At 39.8% G+C, this 22313-nt stretch overlaps 1 protein-coding gene across 1 annotated transcript in view; it reads right to left on the minus strand.

Moving 5' to 3' along the window:
* Positions 1-22313, minus strand: part of LOC148646280 (protein kinase C epsilon type) — a 130204-nt gene that overhangs the window by 17519 nt on the left and 90372 nt on the right. Inside the window, exon 11 of the mRNA XM_088610212.1 lies at positions 5214-5368. Within this exon, the coding sequence (XP_088466338.1) occupies positions 5214-5368 (155 nt within the window). The remainder of the gene's footprint in view (positions 1-5213; positions 5369-22313) is intronic.

Here is a 22313-nt window from a genome sequence, read left to right on the forward strand (position 1 = left end):
TCGTGTCTAAGGAGTTAAGTTATGCTATCAGGTACTACTTGGTGTGAGCTTTGTCTTCTCATCAAGTGATTTTGCTCTGATGCTTATATTCACACTATAAGAGCAATCGCCCACCCTTTCAAAACACTGGAGTAAAGCTTCAACCAAAACAAAAAAGAATCAAAACAATAACATTTGCTTGTTTTAGTTTGCCATTCCTAATGAAGAATTCACATTTCAGGATCCATACTGCTATGGAAACTTCTCTGTTTTGGTTTAAGGTCCAACAACTTGAGTTTTGAAATATACTTTACATAAGGTTTCATTTGCAAGAGGTTCCCCTGTGATAAAGTGCAGGTTTATCTTTGGATAAAGTGAACCTTATCACATTAAAAACCTTTTACAAAAGAGGTCCATAGCTGAGAGTCTTATATCTATATTCATGAACTGTAAACAGAAATATAAAATAAATGTATCTAAATTTCTGTATGTTTTCAAATGAAAATGTAAAAGACAGCTTATAAAAGGTGATCATGGTGATCAACTCTCTTTTTCAGAAAAGTAAAACAGCAATTTTTAGTGTATTTGCTCATGCGTGAGAAGCAATGCTGAATTACACAGATTTTATTTTTGGGAATGAATTCACACCAAATACATGATATTTTCTGACTGACCTTTCAGTTCGCTCATTTAGAGATCTTCATCAGAAAACATGCTCAGATTATTAATTTGCTTAGCAGATGTCCTTTGCCATCTGTAAATGTCTTCTGTTACAAATATGTGATTAATATCGGTGTGGTGCGGTGGCTCTGTGGCTAAGCATCTGCGCATGTGGCTGGAAGGTTGCCAGTTTGTATCCCACGGCCGGCAGAGGAATCCTACTCCGTTGGGTCCCTGAGCAAGGTCCTTAACCCCATCTGCTCCAGGGGCGATGTATAAATGGCTGACCCTGCGCTCTGACCCCAGGCTTCTCTCCCTGTCTGCGTGTCTCATGGAGAGCAAGTTGGAGTATGCGAAAAGACAAATTCCTAATACAAGAAATTGTATATGGCCAATAAAGTGATCTGGAATAACATGCCACCATAAGAGAGAGCCTCTCATGCCAAGTCTAGTGGAACCATTACAGAGCAATGAAAAGATGCTTCCTCTTCTTATTCAGCCATGCCTAAAGATATTTATTTCTATAACTTAATTCTAAACAGGACAAGAGATCAGTTCAGGGCCAATACCTCTGAAACCAGGATTGGATGAATCTCGGAGGCCTAAGGGATTCCTGGAAAACAATCTTTGTGGAACATTCACAGCTGGCACTAGCTTCATTCTGCAGACAGTTACCTTTTGAATTCACAGTACCTTTTAATTGTTTGCCCTCGCATAGGGGTTGAAAGCTAATCTACACCATGACAAGCTTAAACACGCTCTCAGAACCGGATCGGATTGCCACTTTTTAAAAAAAAACCATACGAGGTGGGGGCTGAACATGGTGTTCTAAAAGCTGTTTTTGAAACTGGTATTTTGATTACAGGGTCACATAAAGGTAAGTTCATGAAGAGAAGATTGTCTCTATTACTTTTCAGCAGGCGTATACTGCATGTGCATATTAATACCGCCCTTGATTTTCTCCAAGGGAGATTAGTTGTCCACTATGACTAACTGAACCTTTAGCCATATTCCCAGTTTTCTCTTTCTCTCTCGTTTTTCCCTAGAATTGTCAGCAAAAGCAAAAATAATCATTTTAACGCGGAGAATCAACTCAGATTCCTAGTGTAGTAACTGACTTTGTAATTCTGCTAGAACATTATTCCTCATGTGAAACAATTTACTCTTTATCGGCAGCATTGATTACACAGGTTGTATTTGCCTGGTTTCACCTGGATATTCTCCCAAGCAAACAGCAAGACAATCTGGGGAAATCCATACTTGCAAAGTACAGAACAACACAGCAAGCCATAACCTTTTGAACGTTCAATAGCTCTTCCTGTGGAACGGTGCCTCACACAGCTCACAGCACCCTCTGCAAGGTCACAGTGCTATGCGAGTGTATGGTCAAGACCCAGCTGGTCCGCTGACCCCTCAGCTATAACAGTCACCACCTCTTTTGGAGAAGTATCATTCAGGCCACTGATATCTTGAGAATGGCCGATGAAAAAAATTCAGTAAGTCTTATACTGTTCATAGACTTCCAGGTACAAAAAAAAAATCTCCATAAAGAAAAATACAGCATATCAGAGTGAACAACCCTAAAAAAACTGAGTTTGACACTTTCCAACAGTGCTTCCTTGCCAGAATGATAAAGTATATATCGGGTATTGGTTACAACTATTGGTGTTTTTAATGCCTCTCCACACACACGGGCAGACTTCCAGTGCTGATGTTATTCAGTCTGCTCCGTGTCGTTCCATCACACTTGTAACACGCTAGGGTCTTCTCAATCTGCTCCTCAGTCTCCTTGTCCCCCTCCCTCCTTCAGGGAGAGACACTGTGCTGGGGAAACTGCCTGTTCCTCTTGTTTCAGGGTTCTCTTCAGTAGGAGTTCCAAGAATTTGCTTGGATCATGTAACGTGCTCTATCCCGTGTTTTTCCAGGTTCAGGCAGTCTCATAAGCAATTGTTTAAGGTTTTCTCAAAGGCTTTAGGTGGGGATAAAATAAACAAAGTACAAACAGCAGACATATCCGTCTGAGCGCAAAGGTTTTTTTTTGGGGGGTATTAATGAAAACACAATGATGGCAGGAGTTACTCTTAGTGGCCTATTTTCCGCAACATTTTTGCATCTTTCATATATATTTAACAACAGTGATCTTTGTCCAGACTTCAGTTTTTAGCGGGGAAAAAACAATTCTGTGCCAGAAAGTGTGAGAAATATAACACATACAGTATACAGAATGTTCAAATACAAATGACTCCAAGATAACCAGTTTATAAAATAGCATTTAAGAAACTACACACAAGAAAAGCTTTCATAGAAATATAAAAAATAGCCAATATTTTTTATTATATTCCCATTGGACTTTAGAAATGGCTGTTTTGTCTTTACATCGCAAGTCACAGCAAATATCTCCAATGAGAATGTGCAGGCAGACAGATTCCTCTGACCCACTCACTCGCTAAACCACTACCATTCTGGCATTTTACAAGCCCCGTGGCAACAAGTAGGCGAGTCAATGCTGATCACATCCATCAATGATGTCATTGTGAGACTGCACGCACCTGGGAAATCAGAGAGGTACCTCTGTTTTGCTGGGAGCCCCGGCTGGCTAAACCCAACCATAAACCTGGTTGCACCTAGCCAAGTCTGGGCTTCTCCACAAAGAATCCCCAGTCACAGTCAGCTATTGACATGGCCCTCAAAACCCAAAACATATGGATCTCAGTCTGTACTTGAAGTAAGCACTTTTACTTACAGGTAGTTCGAGGTGAGTCACTTGGGAGATTCTGAATATTTCGGCATACCAGAAGAAAGAGGAAGTCTATAATACTCCAACTTTCCTTCCCAGAAAATCAACAGGCTTGTTTCGATCTTTTTATTTATCTGCACAGGTGACTCAGAGGTAGAACATTAGCCTTTACAGCTGTTTCCACCCTCTATATCTGGGTCTAATTCGACATACAGTATAGTGTATGTAGTTAGACTGATGATGTTCATAGGTCTTTTGGGATCATCATTTTAATTCCTCAGAGGATTCTTGTTTACCAGAACACATGCTTAGTCTTCACAATTGCAAGTTAAATTAATAATGAAAAAAAATCTTAATTTTCTATCGAGGTATGTTATGTAAGGATTAAATGTTTCTTTTAATATGAGGATTGTAACTCTATGGAAACCATCACTTAGCCACAAAGAACATTTTTATGAGTATATGAGCTAATGTAATATGTCAATAAAAATATCTTATTTATATTAAGATATTGACCTTTCAGATTGATGGCTTGTAAGGATTATCTGTCGTTGATTATCAAATTAAACCTACCTAAAGCACATTGCTACTGTATCTAACTCAAAAAACAATGTACAACTGCATACTGAATGAAAAGTAACTAGAATTTGTGGTTCCTATGACAGTAAATACATTTTGAAGAGATTATCTTCTCAATAACACAAATTGTTTATATTTCAACTTTTTAATACATGGATTATACAACCTCTTTATGTACATCCTGCATTTCATGAGAACTTTAATACGCTGAGCAGGACTGTTTGGAATCACGACCTTCAGGGGATCAACAGCTAGTTTAAGTTTTAGGATTTATACAATGAAAGGAGATAAACAGAATGTGCTCACAGAACTGGGCTGTTGGATATGAAAATACTGTAAATTGTCAAACATACACATACAAACTTCTGCTGAGTGCATTCTAGGTTAGTTATGCAAACGCCAGAGAGTCTGTGTACCATCTCCCATGATGCAAAAGTTTCACAAACAGTGCCACTGAACTTCTAGGTCATATAGCATAAATACTAAACCTTTCCTCTCTTTTTATATTAAATTAGTTAGATACCTAAAAAATGAATCATAAATTGTACATGGTATAAAGGATTTAATTCAGGTGCTCCTGACTTTCAGACAAACTGTGGGATTTAACTGGATGCTAATAATGTTTAGATATTAATTCAGTGTCGCAACGTGTGTCTTAAAGTTCCAGCTTGTCTCCAGTGCAACTGAGAGTAGAGAAGATTGCATTTATTTTGGGTTTCAGTCAGATGGGCCTTCTTCAAGGGACCATGATTTAACGTCCATCAGCAAATAAGCTACTTCCTGTGAAGAGGCCAGCGAGGAAAGTGTGGACACACCAGGGCCCAGCTGGGTTTGCAAAGGAACCAGATACCTACTGTAAATGTAGACTTACACGAGGAGAGAAGGGGAAGGGTTGCCAAGCATTCTGGGTCACAGTACTACAAGAAGGAAGTGGAGGAAGGAGCTGAAGGATGCCATTAATCTGGGAGGAGATGAACACTAGGCAGCAAGCAGTCTGTGTCGAGGGAAACTGTATCCATTCAGTCCTCTCAAATTGGCACCCAGTACTGGCTACCTCCCCAAGGATCATTCATATGCAAACACCGTGCAAGACAGTCAGCCAAACTGAAACCAAAAAAACCCAAATGCCAGGAAAGCCCTGTGCAAGCAAACTGCAAAAAAAAGTCAACGTTACCCAAGGCCCCTGTTGCTAAGAGACAAAGAAGAGTTCCTGAGAGAGGTCTGGGTAGCCTCATCAGCTCCCGGACTGATGCCGTACCTGTAGATGACACCGTGCTGGTGGAGGAACATCAGCGCCGAGGTGACCTCAGCAGCGTAGAACCGGGAACGAGCCTCGTCAAACTTGCGAGAGCGCTGGATCTGGAACATCAGGTCCCCGCCGTTCACGTACTCCATGACAAAGAAGAGGCGGTCCTGCGACAGGGAGACAGGCAGGGACAGACGGAGCACGTCAGCGAGCACCTCTTTCTCACTCCGACCCTGTGGAGCTCTCTGGAGCGCAACGCACCTCAAAAGGACTCAGCCGAAACAGCTTCTTGCTTCATTTTGTCTCGTTTCAGCTGATTAAGTATAATACTTAGGTGCACAAATAAATTTCAGTAGTTCTTACTGCACCCTGCCTGGTGCCTCTTACAGTTTGGGTGGCTATTATCATTGTACTCTAACCTTCGTTTTGTGAATTTTTGTATTTTTTTGTTTTTTGTTCCGTTTTACAGTAACTCATATATTATATTACATTTTTTGACAGCAAGTAAAAAATAATAAATCATTGGATATCAAAGAAAAAAACATGGCTTTTACTAAAATAAATTACAATTCGGTCAGTCTTCATAGCATCTTTTGTTACAGCTACACAGTAATATATCAGTATACTCTAAAAACAAAGACAGACAACTCTTTTTTGGTATTAGTGAGGTTTGTCGAGAGCAAAAATCAAGTATCAGTATAAAGTATATAAAGTATAAGTTTTAGATTTCCAGGAGTTTAATGTATAAAACAAGCATTTTTACTTCTCTTAATAGTAATAGACACAGAGTTAAGAAATACAGGTTTACCAATGATTTGTAACTCTTAACAAACCAATAATTTGTAACATCTCAACTCTTTTCTTTTTTTCTTTTTACTTTTTTCATTTTAAATAACAATTCAACAAAACCTAATCTAAAAACAAAGAAAAAAAACTCTGGAAACAAATACATTTCACTAGGAAAAGGAAGGACGATCAAAATGTTTTCATATGGTAAGTTTTAATTGATAAGCGTTTAATGGTGTGTTTTAAGAGTGTGGTGACATCACAATCCCTAGAAAACAAGCTTCCATTTGACCCGTAGGAGTAAACATATACAGTAGAACTCATTGCAGGATATGCATTGGGCAATGCAGGGTGTGGGGGCTGTCTGACTTCTGGTTGAGTAAGGAAAGTTGTCACTGTTACAGTAAAGCTTTCATCATCCAGACTAATGAGGATCAAGCACTTCTAATTACAGCATTAACTTACAGTACATTTACAAATGAATCACTGCTGTACAATGGTTTGCTGGTGAAAACATCTTTCCTTAAAAAAATCCTATAAAGAACTATGGAATGCAACAGCAATAATGGATTCTAACTGCTGGCAGATAATGACAAAATAGGAGATTTAGCAAACGCTGCAGAACATGGGAAGGAAATTCCAAAACGTTTAATCTAAATTTGAGACTCGGCAAACACCTGTCAGACGGATATTTGTTTACATGTGCAGCTTGTTACATATAGTATTCTGTAGGTAACAACAACATACAGTGTACAGTGCCTCTTATTTTTAATTTTTGATTTATTGATATCCAGTTGAAACAGGTAGAAAATTAAAAACATTTTGATTTTGAAAAAAAAAGTCTTGTTGAGACACCGTCCTCAGCAATGATGATCTTCTGTGGGTTACTTCCTTTTTACCACCTTGTAGATTTATCTTTGTTGGATTTTAGTTAAAGGGATAATCAAAGGTGTAAATAACTCATGTTTTATGGAGTTGTTCATGACAAGTATGAATTTTCAGTTCAGTTTCATTGGGTCAGTGATCTAAGGGCACTGTAAGATTGCAAACAGTGAGATTAAGACATCATTCATGAACAAGAGAGCATACCATACACTATTAAAAGCTCATTTAGAATATTGCATTCACATTATAAAAATCTTATCGCTTCTTTCTAGTAAAGAACACAATGAGTAGATTATTAAAGGAACTGATTCAGAATTTTTAAAATCACTGACAAAGTCAACCCAATGAACTTCTTCAGAGTCAGAAGTGAAATGTGAAAAAATATATGATAAAGCATTTAAAACTTTTGAAACAAACAAAGGGCTGTAGGAGTCTGGAACACCACCATGCTGTTAAAGACCACGGTCATGTTAAAGCTGATAACCCCAGTATCTTCAAAGATATTCAGATTAGTTGGCTACTGATGACCAAATAAGCTAAACAGGCCACATGCCACTTCTCATTTGTGAATTGTCTTATGTTTCTAACTATTGAATCTGACAGGAAAATAATAAAAGTATATTATACTATCTGCTCTCATAGTGTAACTTATAAACAAAAGGGAGCTAGAATGGAGATATAATTTGTTGAATGCCCCAGTATGTAATTCAATGCATAGGAAACTGAAAAATCCTGAAAAGCCTACCAAGGTCACTTAGATGACTCCTTTTTAAGATCCTTAATTTTCAGAATCCAGCAGATTTGATCTGGATTAAACCTATAACCTTAAAAGGAGAATAAAGCAACTTAAACATCCACCTAAGGTATTGTGATGTTAGTCCTAACTACCACTGGCCATTTCTAAATGATCCGTAAGTACAGTATGTCTATCCTGGTGGAAGCCTTCTGCACACTTTAGGAGCTAGACACTGACCTTATGTCAAAAAAGTTTTGGAAGTCATTGTTTAGTTCACTGATTAATGTGTGTTCATGAGCTTGGAAACAGCATGAAAAGCCTTTCAGGCTTTCCAGGCTTTTGGTGGAAGTCCATGTTCAAGCACAGCTTCATTCATCTCGCCAGGTTTCCAAACTGCTGGAAAACAAAGAAGTTACCTCCCTTTATCTAAAGAGGGCAAGAGGAAGCCTGCTGGCAGACACTCAGTCCCCATCCAAAGAAGGGGTGCAACCCAATACAAACAGGCCTATGCTGGATATGAATTGGCAGGTTATCTGAGGGAAATTAATTTTTCTAAGGTGCAAAAAAAGAAAGATTTAATCTAATATGGCAGCAAAATGTAAAAAAAAAACTGACAAGAAAGATTACATGCTTATTCGGTGTTCTGCAGTTTTTAAAATGTTAGCTATGCAGTTTTTTTCCTCTATACATTTAATATGCATTCATTCAATTTGCTAAACGTTTATTCCACAGGCACTTGACAAAAGATGGAAAATAAACAATGCAAACCACAAACTACAAACAACAGCACGCCAATGTAAGGGAAGTTTGCTGTGCTTGGAAATAATTATTTAATAGGAATAGCTAATTAATTTGCTTCCCCTGAGGCTAATTAACATGCTTTTCAATACTGACTTTTTGGGAAAGAGAGGAAACAAGCGCAGATAACCTTAAACTAAGACGATGCCTATCGCTGCTGACACAGTTGAACATTTGGGTACATTTGTTTTTGTACAAGGAATGCAGCTTACATAAGTGTCCAAGAGTCTACCTCAACTTGTACTTTTTTTTTTCTGAAACCAAATTTAAACAGGATGCTTAAATAGTTTGTTTAAAAGTGCACAGAATTACAGGCAGTCCCACCCAATCAAAAGTGAATAAACATTTCCTGCTTCTAATTAGAAATGTCCAGATACTGTGCTCTGGGCCCAGCCTGCTAAAATGACTGAAGAAAGGCTCAGATTTGGAGATAGCACACCAAGGCTTGACACGTTCTGCTTCTTCTACTAATTCCAGCTTAAGGAACTGGCAGTTTAGACCTAGTTAAAGCCTTTCCGTTAAAATTGCTCTGACATCGTTCTTTTCTTATGGAAATGTACTGGTAAATAGTAAATAGAAATTTATTATTCTGTTTTTACACTCAGTCAAAAGGAAGCCCTACAGGTAACATTTGTTTTAAATCCAGAGTTTAAATTAACTCACTTAACACACTGAAAAATAATGAGCCAGCATGTGTACCAGAGAAAAACTTAATAACTGCCAGTGTTCAACGGTAAGATAGCCTACATTTCTCAACTGCGTGATTCCCATCCTATTTTTACTTCATACTATGGACTAAGAGCTCCAAATGACACTGTACTGTATGTACTGTACCTCACCTAAAGTAATTGCTGTTCTTTACTGCAAATGTCCTACACACAGTTCTCTGCCTTGAAAAAAAAATCTCTTTGTGAAGTTGATAACAGCAGGAAATAATTATAATTTGAGCACAGATTGTATTGTGTGTGGGACTGGAAGACAGTCAAGAATGTGTATCGTTAAATCCTAGAAGAACTCATTGGCCTTTCCCTGTACCACACAGAGGGCTCTCAATCTCTCCTGCCCTGTAATCTGGAAATGCCCTCTTCTCAGGCCAATCTCACAATAATGTATAGTCACCCTATAACTACGTGTTCACTGAGGCACTTTCAGACAGGAAAGGATTTTTTTACAATGTTTTCCAAGTATTTTTGTTTCTTGCCCACCCAATGTGGAGTCGCAAATGGTCTGGTTTTGTGTCTCGGCTCACGACTACAAACCTACAGCCACAAACGGGGAAAATGAGGAGGAGTGGCAGATTCCCCTTAGTCTCACATTTTACCATGACTCTTCGCGCACCACAATCTTGAATCAGGGCTTCATCACTGACTGAAGGAGAGGCATGTTCCTTGCCCTCCACATCTCATGCCTGGGCATTCACAGGGCTCAGAGATCCTTGACTGACTAATGCCAATCTTACCCTCCCTACCTCTACAAATGGCTGAGTGTTGCCTCTTGGGCAGTTTCTGTCACAGTAACGTCGTGAAATGAACTAGGCCCAAAACCGAGCCTTTAAAACTTAAGTAGGCAGGGCAGGATTTCACAAGTGCCTTTAAATGGAAAGACATTCATGTGTTAATTCAGCATTTAATGCCCATGTACAATAAATGTTTAATACTGATCAGCTGTCTTTTTAGTTTTGCTGAGCAATGCCATTCCATCTGTATTCTAAGCTCATCTTCCCATTAAGGGTTGCAGGAGAGCCAGAGCCTATCCCAACAGATGCAGGGCAGGGTACACCCTGGATGGGATGCCAGTGCATCATTGCTACTGAATTTTAAAATGATGTTTTTAAGCAACACGTGGGAAAAGTGTCCAATTTAAGTGTTAAAAACTCCTTCCTAACTTCTGCTGAACAGCCAGCAATATTGCCATCTACAGGCCATGTTGCCATGGAAACGTCATAGCTACACCAATCTATAGTCTACTTATAAAATACTTTCTCTTAAATTCAGTTTACACAAACTCATTTGACAGTATTTGAGAGACATGTTGAATCGTAAGTGCTCACATAAAAAAAACAAAGGTCTTCCCTTTAAACTCATTCCAAGTGTTGAAACTGGCAAAGGTGATCATATATAGAAAGAACTAAGGTGTATTTCACACTAAATAGAAACAATAAAGAATTCTGCTTCTGCAATGTCAACATATCCAGTCATATCCAATATGTTTAATAATTTTGTAAATCTTTAAGACAGTTTATAAAAGGCAGTAACAGGAAAGCTAAAATACTCAAACTTTTTTTTATTTTTTTCTCTTCTCAAAGAACGACAAATTGGGAAAACAGTAGTAATTGGGATACAAAACTGGAAACAAAGCAGCAACTAAACTGTGTCTGTACCTAACTGGCATTTAACATAAATAACAAATGTCCGTATTGCAGATATCAACCTTGTAATATACTCCCATCAACACTGAATTAAGTGAAATGAGAAATAGAATAGCTATAAAATGAGTCAATTCTAAGGATGTCCTGGGTTTACGAGATGTTACAGAAATATGAAAATCCAAGGACCCACAATTGAGCCACAATATCTTGGATTTAATTTCAGTTTGATTTCATGCCCTTTCTACATGGAGTTTGCTAGTTCAACCTGCGTTTGTGTGAATTTTCATGGGGTACGCCGATATCATCTTCTAATGACTTACTAGTTAGGTTTATCAGGGCCTAAATTGATTCTGTGTGTGAGTGTCCTCCAATAAACTAGTGTCCCACCCAGCTTACAGCCACACTCTCCTATCCCAGCCACGTACACTTTCCAAACAGGCTCCAGATAGCACAATAAACAGATAGCAGTTTAAAATTTGCATTAGTACAACAAGTATATCACGCACTCACTTATGTGATACAGTATGACTCTGAGCATGAATCACACAGAGGTGGAGCTGAACAAGCTTGCATTTCACCCCAAAACTCTCACCAGAAGATTTTTCTGCATTACAGTATTCATCAACAAAATTAAACTTCTTGCAAAAAAGAAAATTCTAAGCAACTTTGATGAAGTAGCCAAGTCTCAGAATAACAAAAAAGTCACAAGAATTAAATTAAGCCTTGATTCTGAGTCAAACTGACAGCTTAACAGCAGAGTGACGGTATATAGTGTACTGTAATTCACGTATGATCAGCAATACGCAGGTTTGCAAAACAACATTTCATCTTGGAGATCTGAATTTCACTTGTTTGACTGAACAACGGCCTTCTCTGATGTCCTTCTCTAATGCCCCCAGAGAAAAGTTTATGCGGCTTTTTTATGGAAATCTTTTTTTCAATATCACATTCATTTAATCTTACACTAGGTGTAAAATCTGCCTTGAACCAATCAAGACAAAAATCCTTTTTTGTTCAGACATTTTAAACGTCTGAATACTGTATGTTCAATGCCAATACGTGATTTGGTCTTTGCCAACATTCAAATTTAGTTTTTAAATGACAGAAGATGAAATATGTCATAAGGACAGTGTTGCTGTTTGATTTCTACAAGTGGATCCTCAGATGTATCCTGCCGCAAAAACTCCATACTTAGAAAGGAAACAAGGCAATAGGGCCGATTCTTTGGAGGTGTAGATGCTCCGTATCGCTCTTTGTGGTTGTACAAGACAAGACAGGCAGCTGTAGGAAACGTTTGTTTAGTCTCCAAAAAGGCAGCCCACGCTTATATAACAGATTATGTAAGTGACACAAATAGCCAGGCAGACACCCTAGGTATGATTGACCTTGAAGAGGGGTACCCCAAGACTTGCGCACTGAAAATATAGCTGAGCCCTGCTGCACAATCACAATATGCTCAACATTCATTTGGAAACACAAGGCAAGTTAGCAGCCAAAAGAAAATACTGATGTAAAGACATTGGCAGGAGGTGAGAGGGAATTAAGGCCATCCTGTTACACAGGATAAATCAATTCATTCATCAGCTGCAGAGTCCTGCATTTCACTAAATAAACGGCATGATTTATGACATGACTTTAAAGAACTGATTGCGCTTTCTTACTTTACAGCTAATATAATGAAAACAACCCTGTTTGTCTCTGTAAATGCTAAGGTTTGTTGGCTTCACCGCCACATGTTATTTTGTTATTTTGTTTAAACATCACTTACCAGAGTATCCTACCAATGGCTGCAGGGTTACAGTCAAACACCTGTTACCCAAGTGTAAATTGATTTCTTTTCATTTTGGTTGACATTAGATGCAAATATCGTGCTGGCAGCCGCCATTCTGCTGTTTCTTCTACTTTTTTAGAATTGATTCCACCCAAAGTGCTGAAATCTGGGAAAGCTGTGAAGATCAGAGGAGTGATAGAAAGTGCGGGGATGGGGGGGGCCTGGTTCAAACACTTTCATGCAGGAACATGAGTGGTGATTACAAGGAAACAGAAACTCTCTGACACAATATGATTTCAACAGCAGCACAGCCAGGTGGCACAAACACACACTCACAGAGGGGACAGAAATAGCCACGCACGAGCGCATGTGGTGAAACAATCAGAGAATCGTGAGCGAGAGAAAAATACAAATCTTTTGAAAATGCAGAGGTGGGGTTGGAGGAGTGGGGGTGGACTTCCAGGATACAGATATGCTTTCAGAACTTGGTATCTTAAGTCACACTTGCATCCGTTAAGAGTACTGCATCTAAAGATAGTGGGATATACGGCACACGGTCTATACACATTGCACAAACAACACACTACAAAAAGGCAACAATTTAAAGTAATGTACCATACTGAAGTGTGTTTCCAAGGGCATCACGCTAACCTCGAGTTTATGTCTGCTGATAAGGATACCATTAATTTGTGTAGGGCACCAGATGCTTTAAAGGCATTCCTAGGTCATGTCTGACCATGACCGCACCATGGACACTGACCCACGGCAAATAGCTGAAAAGTTATCTGAGGGCTTTACAGTGTGCTTCTATGAGCAACCATAACACAACACAACTCTCTGTTCTGACTACCAGTCCAGGGAACATCCAAATCCAGCCATCTGAGCGACTCTGTTGTGTCCCCTGTGTCATCATTACAATCTACTCCAGAGCTCTTACTGTTTTTAATTGCAGTTTTTAAAGGCAATAACAAAACAGTTAAAACCCATCAGTTAACTGAACTCAAAGGTACCAAAAGGCCTCTTGCTGAAGACAGCTTCATTATATACCCCTGATGGAAAAAACATAACAATAAAAACCCCATGATTTTGAAAACCACTACAGTAATAAAAGTCTATTAAGAGTCTATTAGAAAGGTTGACTATAAAAGGCAAGTATTTCAGGTTGCCATGGTTTCCTGGCCCTTTGACGTCATATTTTAGTGTTGACAACACCTTATTGGATACTCCCATTTTGTTGCTATGGAGTAACTGCTGGCTCCTAGTTAGTATTTACATATGAACAGAGCCAATAGCCCACATTCATCAAGTGCTCAAAAATGAATTGCATCAACAGTGGCATGCACAATAGATTGACCCCTAAAACAAAATCCACTTTCACGTTGTTTCTTATTTTCATTTCTAATTTCTGAAGTCAATACAATCATTAATTTATACAAATGCAGACCCAATTGGTAATCCTGACATTGGGAAACTGCTTGTGAAGCAACACAACACCTTCCAGAGCATTTGGATGTGAGATTTCAGGCATATTTCACAAAATCTGTATACTGCCAAAGTTAGCTTTCTCAGGTGGTGTGAATGCAGCCGTACATTTTCATTTATCAGACCTGATGACCCCCACAGTAACATTTGTCAGCTAACAGGAAATGGAAACTTAGACCTTTTAAGGCCTCATCCTTTGTCAAAAAGATTAGTTTTGAACAGCACTGGCTTATTGTCTATTTCATGAATGATAGTTGTAAAGGTTTGTGTCAAGTCAAATGGATCCTTGCAACTAAAGAGTTGTATTGACCTTTCTGTGCATACGACAAAACAAAATGACAGGTTAGCTACAGTAGCTTCTCCTACTTTAAACACAAACAGAAACTAAAAATATAAATCGTGCAAAACAAAAAACACATCAGACATGGCTCGTTTTGAAACAAGAAAATGAACACTTAGCGGAAATTGACTAAGCAGGAAGACAGAACATGCAGCACCTCCTGATCAAACCTAATTTCTTGAACTGCAAGAGGTGAGATCTCTCTGCACAAACTCTTTCACTTTACAAATTGCTTATTTGTGCTTCAGATTTGACCTTCTGGGTTTCTCAAAGAGTAACAGAGGTTATTGTTTACAACAGAAATGTCTGAGTGAAAATTGCAGAAGAACTGAAAAGAAAGGTGACAGAAGAAAAGGATTATTACCACCGTGGGCAGCAGCAGTAGACACGGTAACTGAAGCAGAGCTGTGTTTCAGAAAAGAGTGGTGTTAAGTTCTAAGGAGGAGGATGCTTGCAAGGGAGTAGCAATACATAACAGACTGAGAAGCTCTGAAGTGCCTGAGGGAGGATTAATGAGGGATTACCATTGACCCCCTCATGTACAGATTAGGTGTACACAGGTAGCTGGGTATAGCCATCGATCTCTGTCTGCTTTCTTATACCGTAGATCGAGGTTTCCAGGGCTACAAGATGAAAGATGAACCTGAAAGCCTATTTTCTTCGCTTACTTTGCTGGGAGCAACAGACAATAGGACAGCAGAGATCCCAAAGGACCCGGGTGAAGCTACACAGGGGTCCACTGAAATTACCCAGCTACACTGCCACTAAACACCACCACTGGCTCTGCATCTTCAAACAGATCAGTACACACGGCAGGTCTGGAAACCCAACCTCTCTGCCAGCAGGAACCACTATTCATAATGTCTCATGGGCTTCAAAGTGTTTTAATCTTGCATACACAGCCTTATGTACTGTGAATCCTTTTGATGTATAAAACAGATAGAATATACAAACTCACCTGGAATATTAATCCCAAAGCCAAACATTGTACAGTATATAGAAACCCCTGCAAACCCTCCATGGATCCAGAGGCCTCTACAAAACATATTTTTAAAGAGGACTTGACTTTTGTTGACTTTTGCGTCTTTAAAAGAAAGATATCGCATTGTACAATGGCACCAACTCAATGCTGTGGACCAGAAAGAAATCAAACAGCTACTGTACCTGCTGTGTTTTTACTGTGAGAAAGACAGAAAAAGAGAGAGGGGAAAGCATAGTTCTCCATCAGTTGACACGATTAAACAGTTTGTCCCTTCTTGCAACAGAAGACCCTTAGGACAGCTATTTCCAAACACACTGAGTGCTCAGTGGAATATTCCCACGTTCTCGTGCGCTGGGGTCAGCCAGTGATAACAGTGCTGTGAGCCTGATGCACCATGAGGGGCTCCCCAGCTCAGATCAGCGTGCAGTTGAATAGGGGAGATGTGGGCGGACTGCTCACACACTCTCCACCACAGACTGCAGCCCCCTTTTACCTACTGCAAACCGTAGTGTGAGCAAGAACATCAAATAAAAGCATATCCCTACATTATGCTCATACACGGCACATAAAAAGCAAACTGCCTTATTCAATAACTGTATGCAGAAAAAAGCACATTGGAGCAATGAAGTTTATTGCTCATAAAAATGGGACCATGGGGAACACATTACCATGGACAGCAACAGTACACATCTGAGAGCAATAACCTAACCAGTATCGTCAAGAAGATACATACAAGCTGGTCTAAACACAGATGGGCCACACTGATCTGATATGGCCCTCTGGCATGCACAATGCTATCCTTTTTATGTGAGTCCCACATTTCGCAGCTCTGTTGTTTGAACAGTTTTATGAATTGACCAAGTCATTAAAAGCACCATGTACAGCACATATATTTAAATGTACAGACAAACACAAATAAAATAATAAAAAAAAAGATCAGCCCTGTTCAGTCTTCGTTCACATTTTTCACACCAGCTACTCAAAACATATTTTCCTTAGATGGTCCACTCTGGATTACTGAAGGAATTAATTTGCATATTAAGGCTTAAATGATTCTGTGATGTGCTGTACTTCACTTATCACTCCACAACTTGTGAGGGGTTTCCTAAAAGCAAAAATCATTATTTTAGGTAAGGAGAAGGTGTTCTTGTCCAGATATGGGCAAAACATTAAACATAAAAGGATAACACTGCAATGAAGAAATTTGATCAAGTACAGCCTTACAAATTCAAGGCCTGTGTATCAAAGTTTCCCCCAGAATTAATTATATGGTTCTCTTCAGGTCTGTATATTTGTTTTTGTGAATATCACAACTCTAGAATGGGTAAAAATGAAACACACTATGACAATCAATACTCCTAAAAATGCACAAAAATACATTATTGTATTTCTGGGAAATGCTGGGAGAGTTAAGATATATAATGAGTTAAATGTTGCTCCTGCCATGCTAGTCTAGTCTGCCGGTATGAGGACAGCATGAAATAGTTTCCCCTGCAAATGTGACATTACAAGGACAACGCCAAAGCGGTGTAAGACACCGAGATGCCTGAGAGGCTTGCTCCATGACCATGATCTCAGGGCTCCACCCAGTAGACTACCATCCTGGCAGGCAGTGACTCCCCCGGTCTGGCTGTACTCTCACACCACAGGCCCCAGAAAGGTCAGCTGGACCCTAGCGCACTGCCCTGCCAACAAAAACACTGCCACCGCCCGCACAACAAAGTGCGACAACAATAAGATATTCTCCTACCTCCTAGCGTCCAGGAAGTGAAAGAAAAACATGTTTCAAGCAGCAGAGAGATGAAATGAAGCCCTTTAAGTCTGTTTGTTTTTTACTGCCCCCCTTTGCAGAAAGGGCAGGGGGGGGGGGGCAGAAATTCTGTTCAGTTTCCCGCTCACGTGCTGAAGAGCTCCTATGGGCCAGCTGTACAGGGACAGTTGACAAGAATCCCTCCTGTCAAAGACACTGCAAGCTCCAGCAGAATCCAGGAACAGAGTACAGTCTCCCTGCCTGCTCACAGAGGTGCCTCTCCGGTCCAGTATAGTTCTCCCAACTTTCTACTTTCTACATCATGATAATGTCTCTTTATAGACTAATGAGGCTAATGGCCCCTATGGCGCAGGTGCTGACACGCTTAGGAAGCCGTTAACCAGGGGCCTAACATAAGGAAAACGCCTTGCATTCCTCTATGCAAATGTTCTACATCTCCTCTTAAACATATAGCCCTCAGAACATTAAGATTAAACAACCGGTTTGGCTTCAAAACTAACTCCCCACCCCAGCCCGAGTTGAGTGACTGAGGAATAACAAACTCTGGTGACCCCTGCGGAAAAAAAAAAGGGTGGCTGAACACTCAGTTGACATTGCAGCCCCGTAGCGAGGCAGGTGCTGTGATGCTCTTGCACTCTGATCGCAGCACTGTTTCCAGGCAACATGGTGATGCAGAGTTCCGCACACCAGCCCGTCCAGTGCGAGAGGGACGTGAGGCACGTGGACTCTGGAGTCCAGCCCGCAAAGGACACTGACCATGGAGAACAGGCCGCTGCCCGACACGTCCCGTTCTTGACAGCGTTTTTGAACAGCACAAGTTTAACCTAGGAGAATATTAATACAAATCAAGATGTGGGTGGACAGTTGCAAATTAACAGCCAACAAGCAAACAATTCCTCCTGCTACAATCCTGGGTCAAAAAGAAAAGAAGAATTGAGACATACTGTATACTAGGGGCAAGCTCACAAGTGAATCGCTATCAGTCCGCCCCCGATCAGTAATCGTCGTGGCAATCTGGAGTCTATCCCAGAAGCACAAGGCTGAAGGGACTCCACACAGACAGATGCCCAAGGCTGCAATCGAACCCAGGACCCTGGCAGCTGTGAGGCGGTGACGCTAATTGCCACACCTCTGTGGCCCCCCCGAGAATCAATGTCAAAATAGACACTTACTGTGGCAGTGGCAGTTATCATAAACTAGAGGAAAGGAAAAAAATGATATCCTCGAGAAGTGCAGAAATTAGGCAAAAACAGGTGTATTTATTTATGAGCTTCTGTATGTTTGTAAAATGTTCTGGTTGGGCTGAGCTGCACAGTAACACACAATGTTGGAAAACTATTTTTTCGAGCCCTGCTTGTCTTTCTCTCCTCACAAAAGGCCCTTTGCCATCTGTTGAGGGTCTCCTAAGATCTGTGCTATATAACTCCAGTTAAGGACAGCCTCTTCCCTCCTCTTCTTCACGCACTGGAGAAACGAGTTTGTGAACCATGCTCTGTGTTTGTGATAATCCCCTTCCACTCAACCAGCCTGAGATATTTTGTTCTTGTTGTATAAGCATGCCTATAAGAAGTCCAAACAAGTCCTGAAACAGTTGTATAACATTATTTACATTTCTGGGATGTAATTAGAGTGATAAGGCTATGGCAACGATCCTAAGAGTGATTAAGGCCACATCATTGTGATGAAACTTCGGTTCATTAAAAGGGCAGGCTTTAGAAAGGTTTGCTTTCCATACACCATTTAACACCCCTGACATCAACCCCCTTGCAGTTTAGCTTTCATTTTCAAACTAATGCTTCAATTTGGGGAGCAAGATGTAATTTTAATGGTTGACAGACCTCAGGGTAGTACATGGTGCTACTCGTAAAGTAAGCAAGCCTGGATACAGAAATAAAATCTAACATCTTGTTTTAAATTAGGCATTCAAGGGACTTCAAATGGAGCAAGTGAACTGCAGGGATCATTGTGAGTTCAGTGTTTCTGTCTCTGTGTGCAGAAGCTGGATCTTCATTATTAGTTAAATAAGCTACTCTTTTTATTGCCTCTGTTCACTAAAAAGTTACAAACCTGTTAAATTGGTAGAGTCCTTCAGATAGTAGAAATTAAGATACTGTAGATTGATCAGATCATCAAGGTCTTTTCATAATGGCTTTTATATTCTCCTTAATGAAAAAAAAAACAAATTACTTGTAATTTCTTAAGATCTACTTTATTACAGTATGTTGTTATATTACGGTTTCACTGGCCAGTATCACCTTCTGAAGAGAAGCCAGATAATTCTAAACTGCTTCACACCTCATGTTTATAGCGGTGTATGCTACAGTATGTTCCACAACCTGAATAACTTGCTCTCAATTTGTCCGTAACCTGAGAGCACTAATCCTCATAAGGAGCAGTACTAAAAAATGTATGTCAACAGTGTGCCTGAAAGAGAATTTCTTCTCCTCTGGGAATTGTTCGAAGATTTATATTTTGCAAAGGTACAAAACAAATCATAAAAAGCTGTCTCTATTTGATGAGCACATGCCTCCTATTTGTTCCCCTTCAACTGAAGCAGTCCATAAAAAAAATGGACCACTCCGATAAAAAACACACCAACCCTCAGTAAGCAGACTCACAGTTACAGTTCACAGGTGTCATCTCTTTGCATCAATCTATAATGATCAAATTATAAATAATGGGTATGCACTTGACTATCAGAAACACCCAGTAGGGGTTCTCTGTCTGATTCAGATATGAATTAAACAATGAATATGTCATGCACAGAAACTGGAAAACAAACTACACATGATATATGCATTTGCCCGGGTAAAAATCAAAGACTGGCATGGATTCTGTGCAAATGCCACATTTCTTCTATAAGACACATAAAAGAATGCATCATCTTTTTAATTAAAGACACCCTTGCTCCCACTCACTTAGAATAGAACCTTCTTATATTTGGACTATATTACTCAATTCTGTGGCTGCGAGATTAGTCATGCAAAAATCAGGGCAAGCACTTTAGGTTTATGTTGTCTGAATCTGATTACCTTGGATCTTAAAAAAATTGCTCGATGAGGCTCTCGGATCAATAACCTACCACAGATTCAATGTGCAGGTGTGAACTTTCTTACATTCTTTGAAAAGCTCTGGTTTGGTGCTCTGAAACTGCCTATAGTATTTAAACGAGTGCTGTTAGTTATTGTTACAAAACTGCTTCTATACAAAGTTAAAAGAAAACAAGGCTTTGTCCACTATAGTATGGATGTGGGTAATCTTCTTGTCACATTGACAAATGTTTACCGATAGTGTTTTTACTATATGACACCCTCTGCTGCAGGAGGTGACCTGTGTGTTGAAAGTGCAGTGCTGGAATGTTCATTACTCTGGGCCTTCAGTGTCTGACACATGCCTCAAGGCATTTAATATCTGTTAGTGACAGTCCTGCATTGTAATTAGAGAATAGCCTGAAGTACAATTGAAGCGGTTGACTTTTCCGCCATTGTTCCACCAACAATCGCTGCAAGACTGCAGCCCTTTGCTGCAGAAAGAAGAACCAGGAAGCTGCTCAGTAATCTAGCTCAGGACTGACAAGTTTCTCTATTTTTAGAAGTTAAGTGACAATTATCATTCATACCGTAACATGTGGGTGACAGAAGGCAAGCAAACGCGATATGGAGGACTAGGCTGTGAAGTTGTGAGGCTTTATCTAAAGCATCAGACCAGTTTGTGTTTTCTTTTCTCTCTTGTCAAATGGTTTGGATTTATCATTGTGACTTATTTTCCAAAGGGTTACCTTAATCCTAAGAACCTGTGATCTTCTTTGAAATGTTTTCTAAGAACGTGCAATCTTCTCGGAAAACTTTCATCATTGTATGATATTTTTTAATGACAATTTTATTTTGTCTGGATTTATCACATTATTAGCAACATCGTGCTAATTTCCCCTTCTTTAGCCTCAGTGCAGTTAATTGTTTTTGTACAGCCCACTGAGGAGCTAGAATGACCATTAGGAAGAAGAGCAGAAAATTATTTTATACAAGTGAAACACCCAATTTATTTGTTATTCATATTTTTTTTCACCGACAACAGCTTAACCCACAATTATGATAAAGGATCACATACTTAAGTTCGTTGATTCAAAATATTTACTTGATCAGAAAATACACACCAGAGTCATCTTGTTGGCAAGGATTCAGGGCTTGCATAATTGGTATAACCTCTAAGGTTCATTTGCCTTTGTTCTATTTTTTTCCTTTAAATAAGCCTTCCATTTATACACACCAAATGATAAAAATCTAGCATACTTTTCTCTCAACTCTTTCTTATTTAGGTTTTTTTTCCCACTGGAAATTCTCAAAGAGAACTGTACACCAACATTACAGATGCCCACCCACCCGATCCCTCTCCCTCTCTCTCTGCCTTCCAGGACAAAATGTTCTGAGCGCTATTTAGGAAAATAAATAAATAAATAAATGGGGGGAAAAAAAGCGTAACACAACACTGTTACGATTGGTTTCAAGCCGGCGCAGTAAAATAAACAAGAACAGCTCTTTGCTCAGATCTCTCTCCACCAACACAGCTCCCCTGCACACTGGCACGACAGTTCCGGACCTCAAAGTCATCATTCACGGGACAGTGTGGCACCAAAATATTTTTATATCTTTCAGTTTCAGTGCCAGATCCTTTCCTGCTTGTCAACATCACCTCCGCCTAACGACAATAATTTTGTGCGCACACTGTAGAACAGCCTATCAATCATGACAATCATTCACAATCTACAGGGTCTGGTGTCCGGTGTTACTGAGGACTGGCTTATTTTTTAGGTGTTGTTTGCCAATCGGCTTTAACATTTTCAAACCTTTAGGATTTCCAGAAAAAACACAAATGTGCTTAGTTGTACTGTACATTCCTATCAATAACGCAAACTAAAGACTGAAGTGACTAATATAAATGAGGTGTGAGAAGCCTCTCAGATTGCATAACACAAATCTCCGGTTTCCATTAGGCCTGCTCCTTGACAAGCGCTGGGGAGATGACTGAGTGGCATTGAGGTGGAGGCGCAGTTCTGCGTCACCTGTTCTCCTCCGCTGCCACCTTTCTGCACTCCTTCACGGCAGGATGGCAATAAATGGAGCTCTGCACGCCTCGCACAGCCGCAAGCCTTTAAAGACAGCTTGACGGCTGCCGCGCTGTCCTTTGTTTTCAGGC

This window comes from Lepisosteus platostomus, chromosome 17 (genome assembly GCF_059453375.1).
Source record: "Lepisosteus platostomus isolate fLepPlt1 chromosome 17, fLepPlt1.hap1, whole genome shotgun sequence".
Taxonomy (NCBI): Eukaryota; Metazoa; Chordata; class Actinopteri; order Semionotiformes; family Lepisosteidae; genus Lepisosteus; species Lepisosteus platostomus.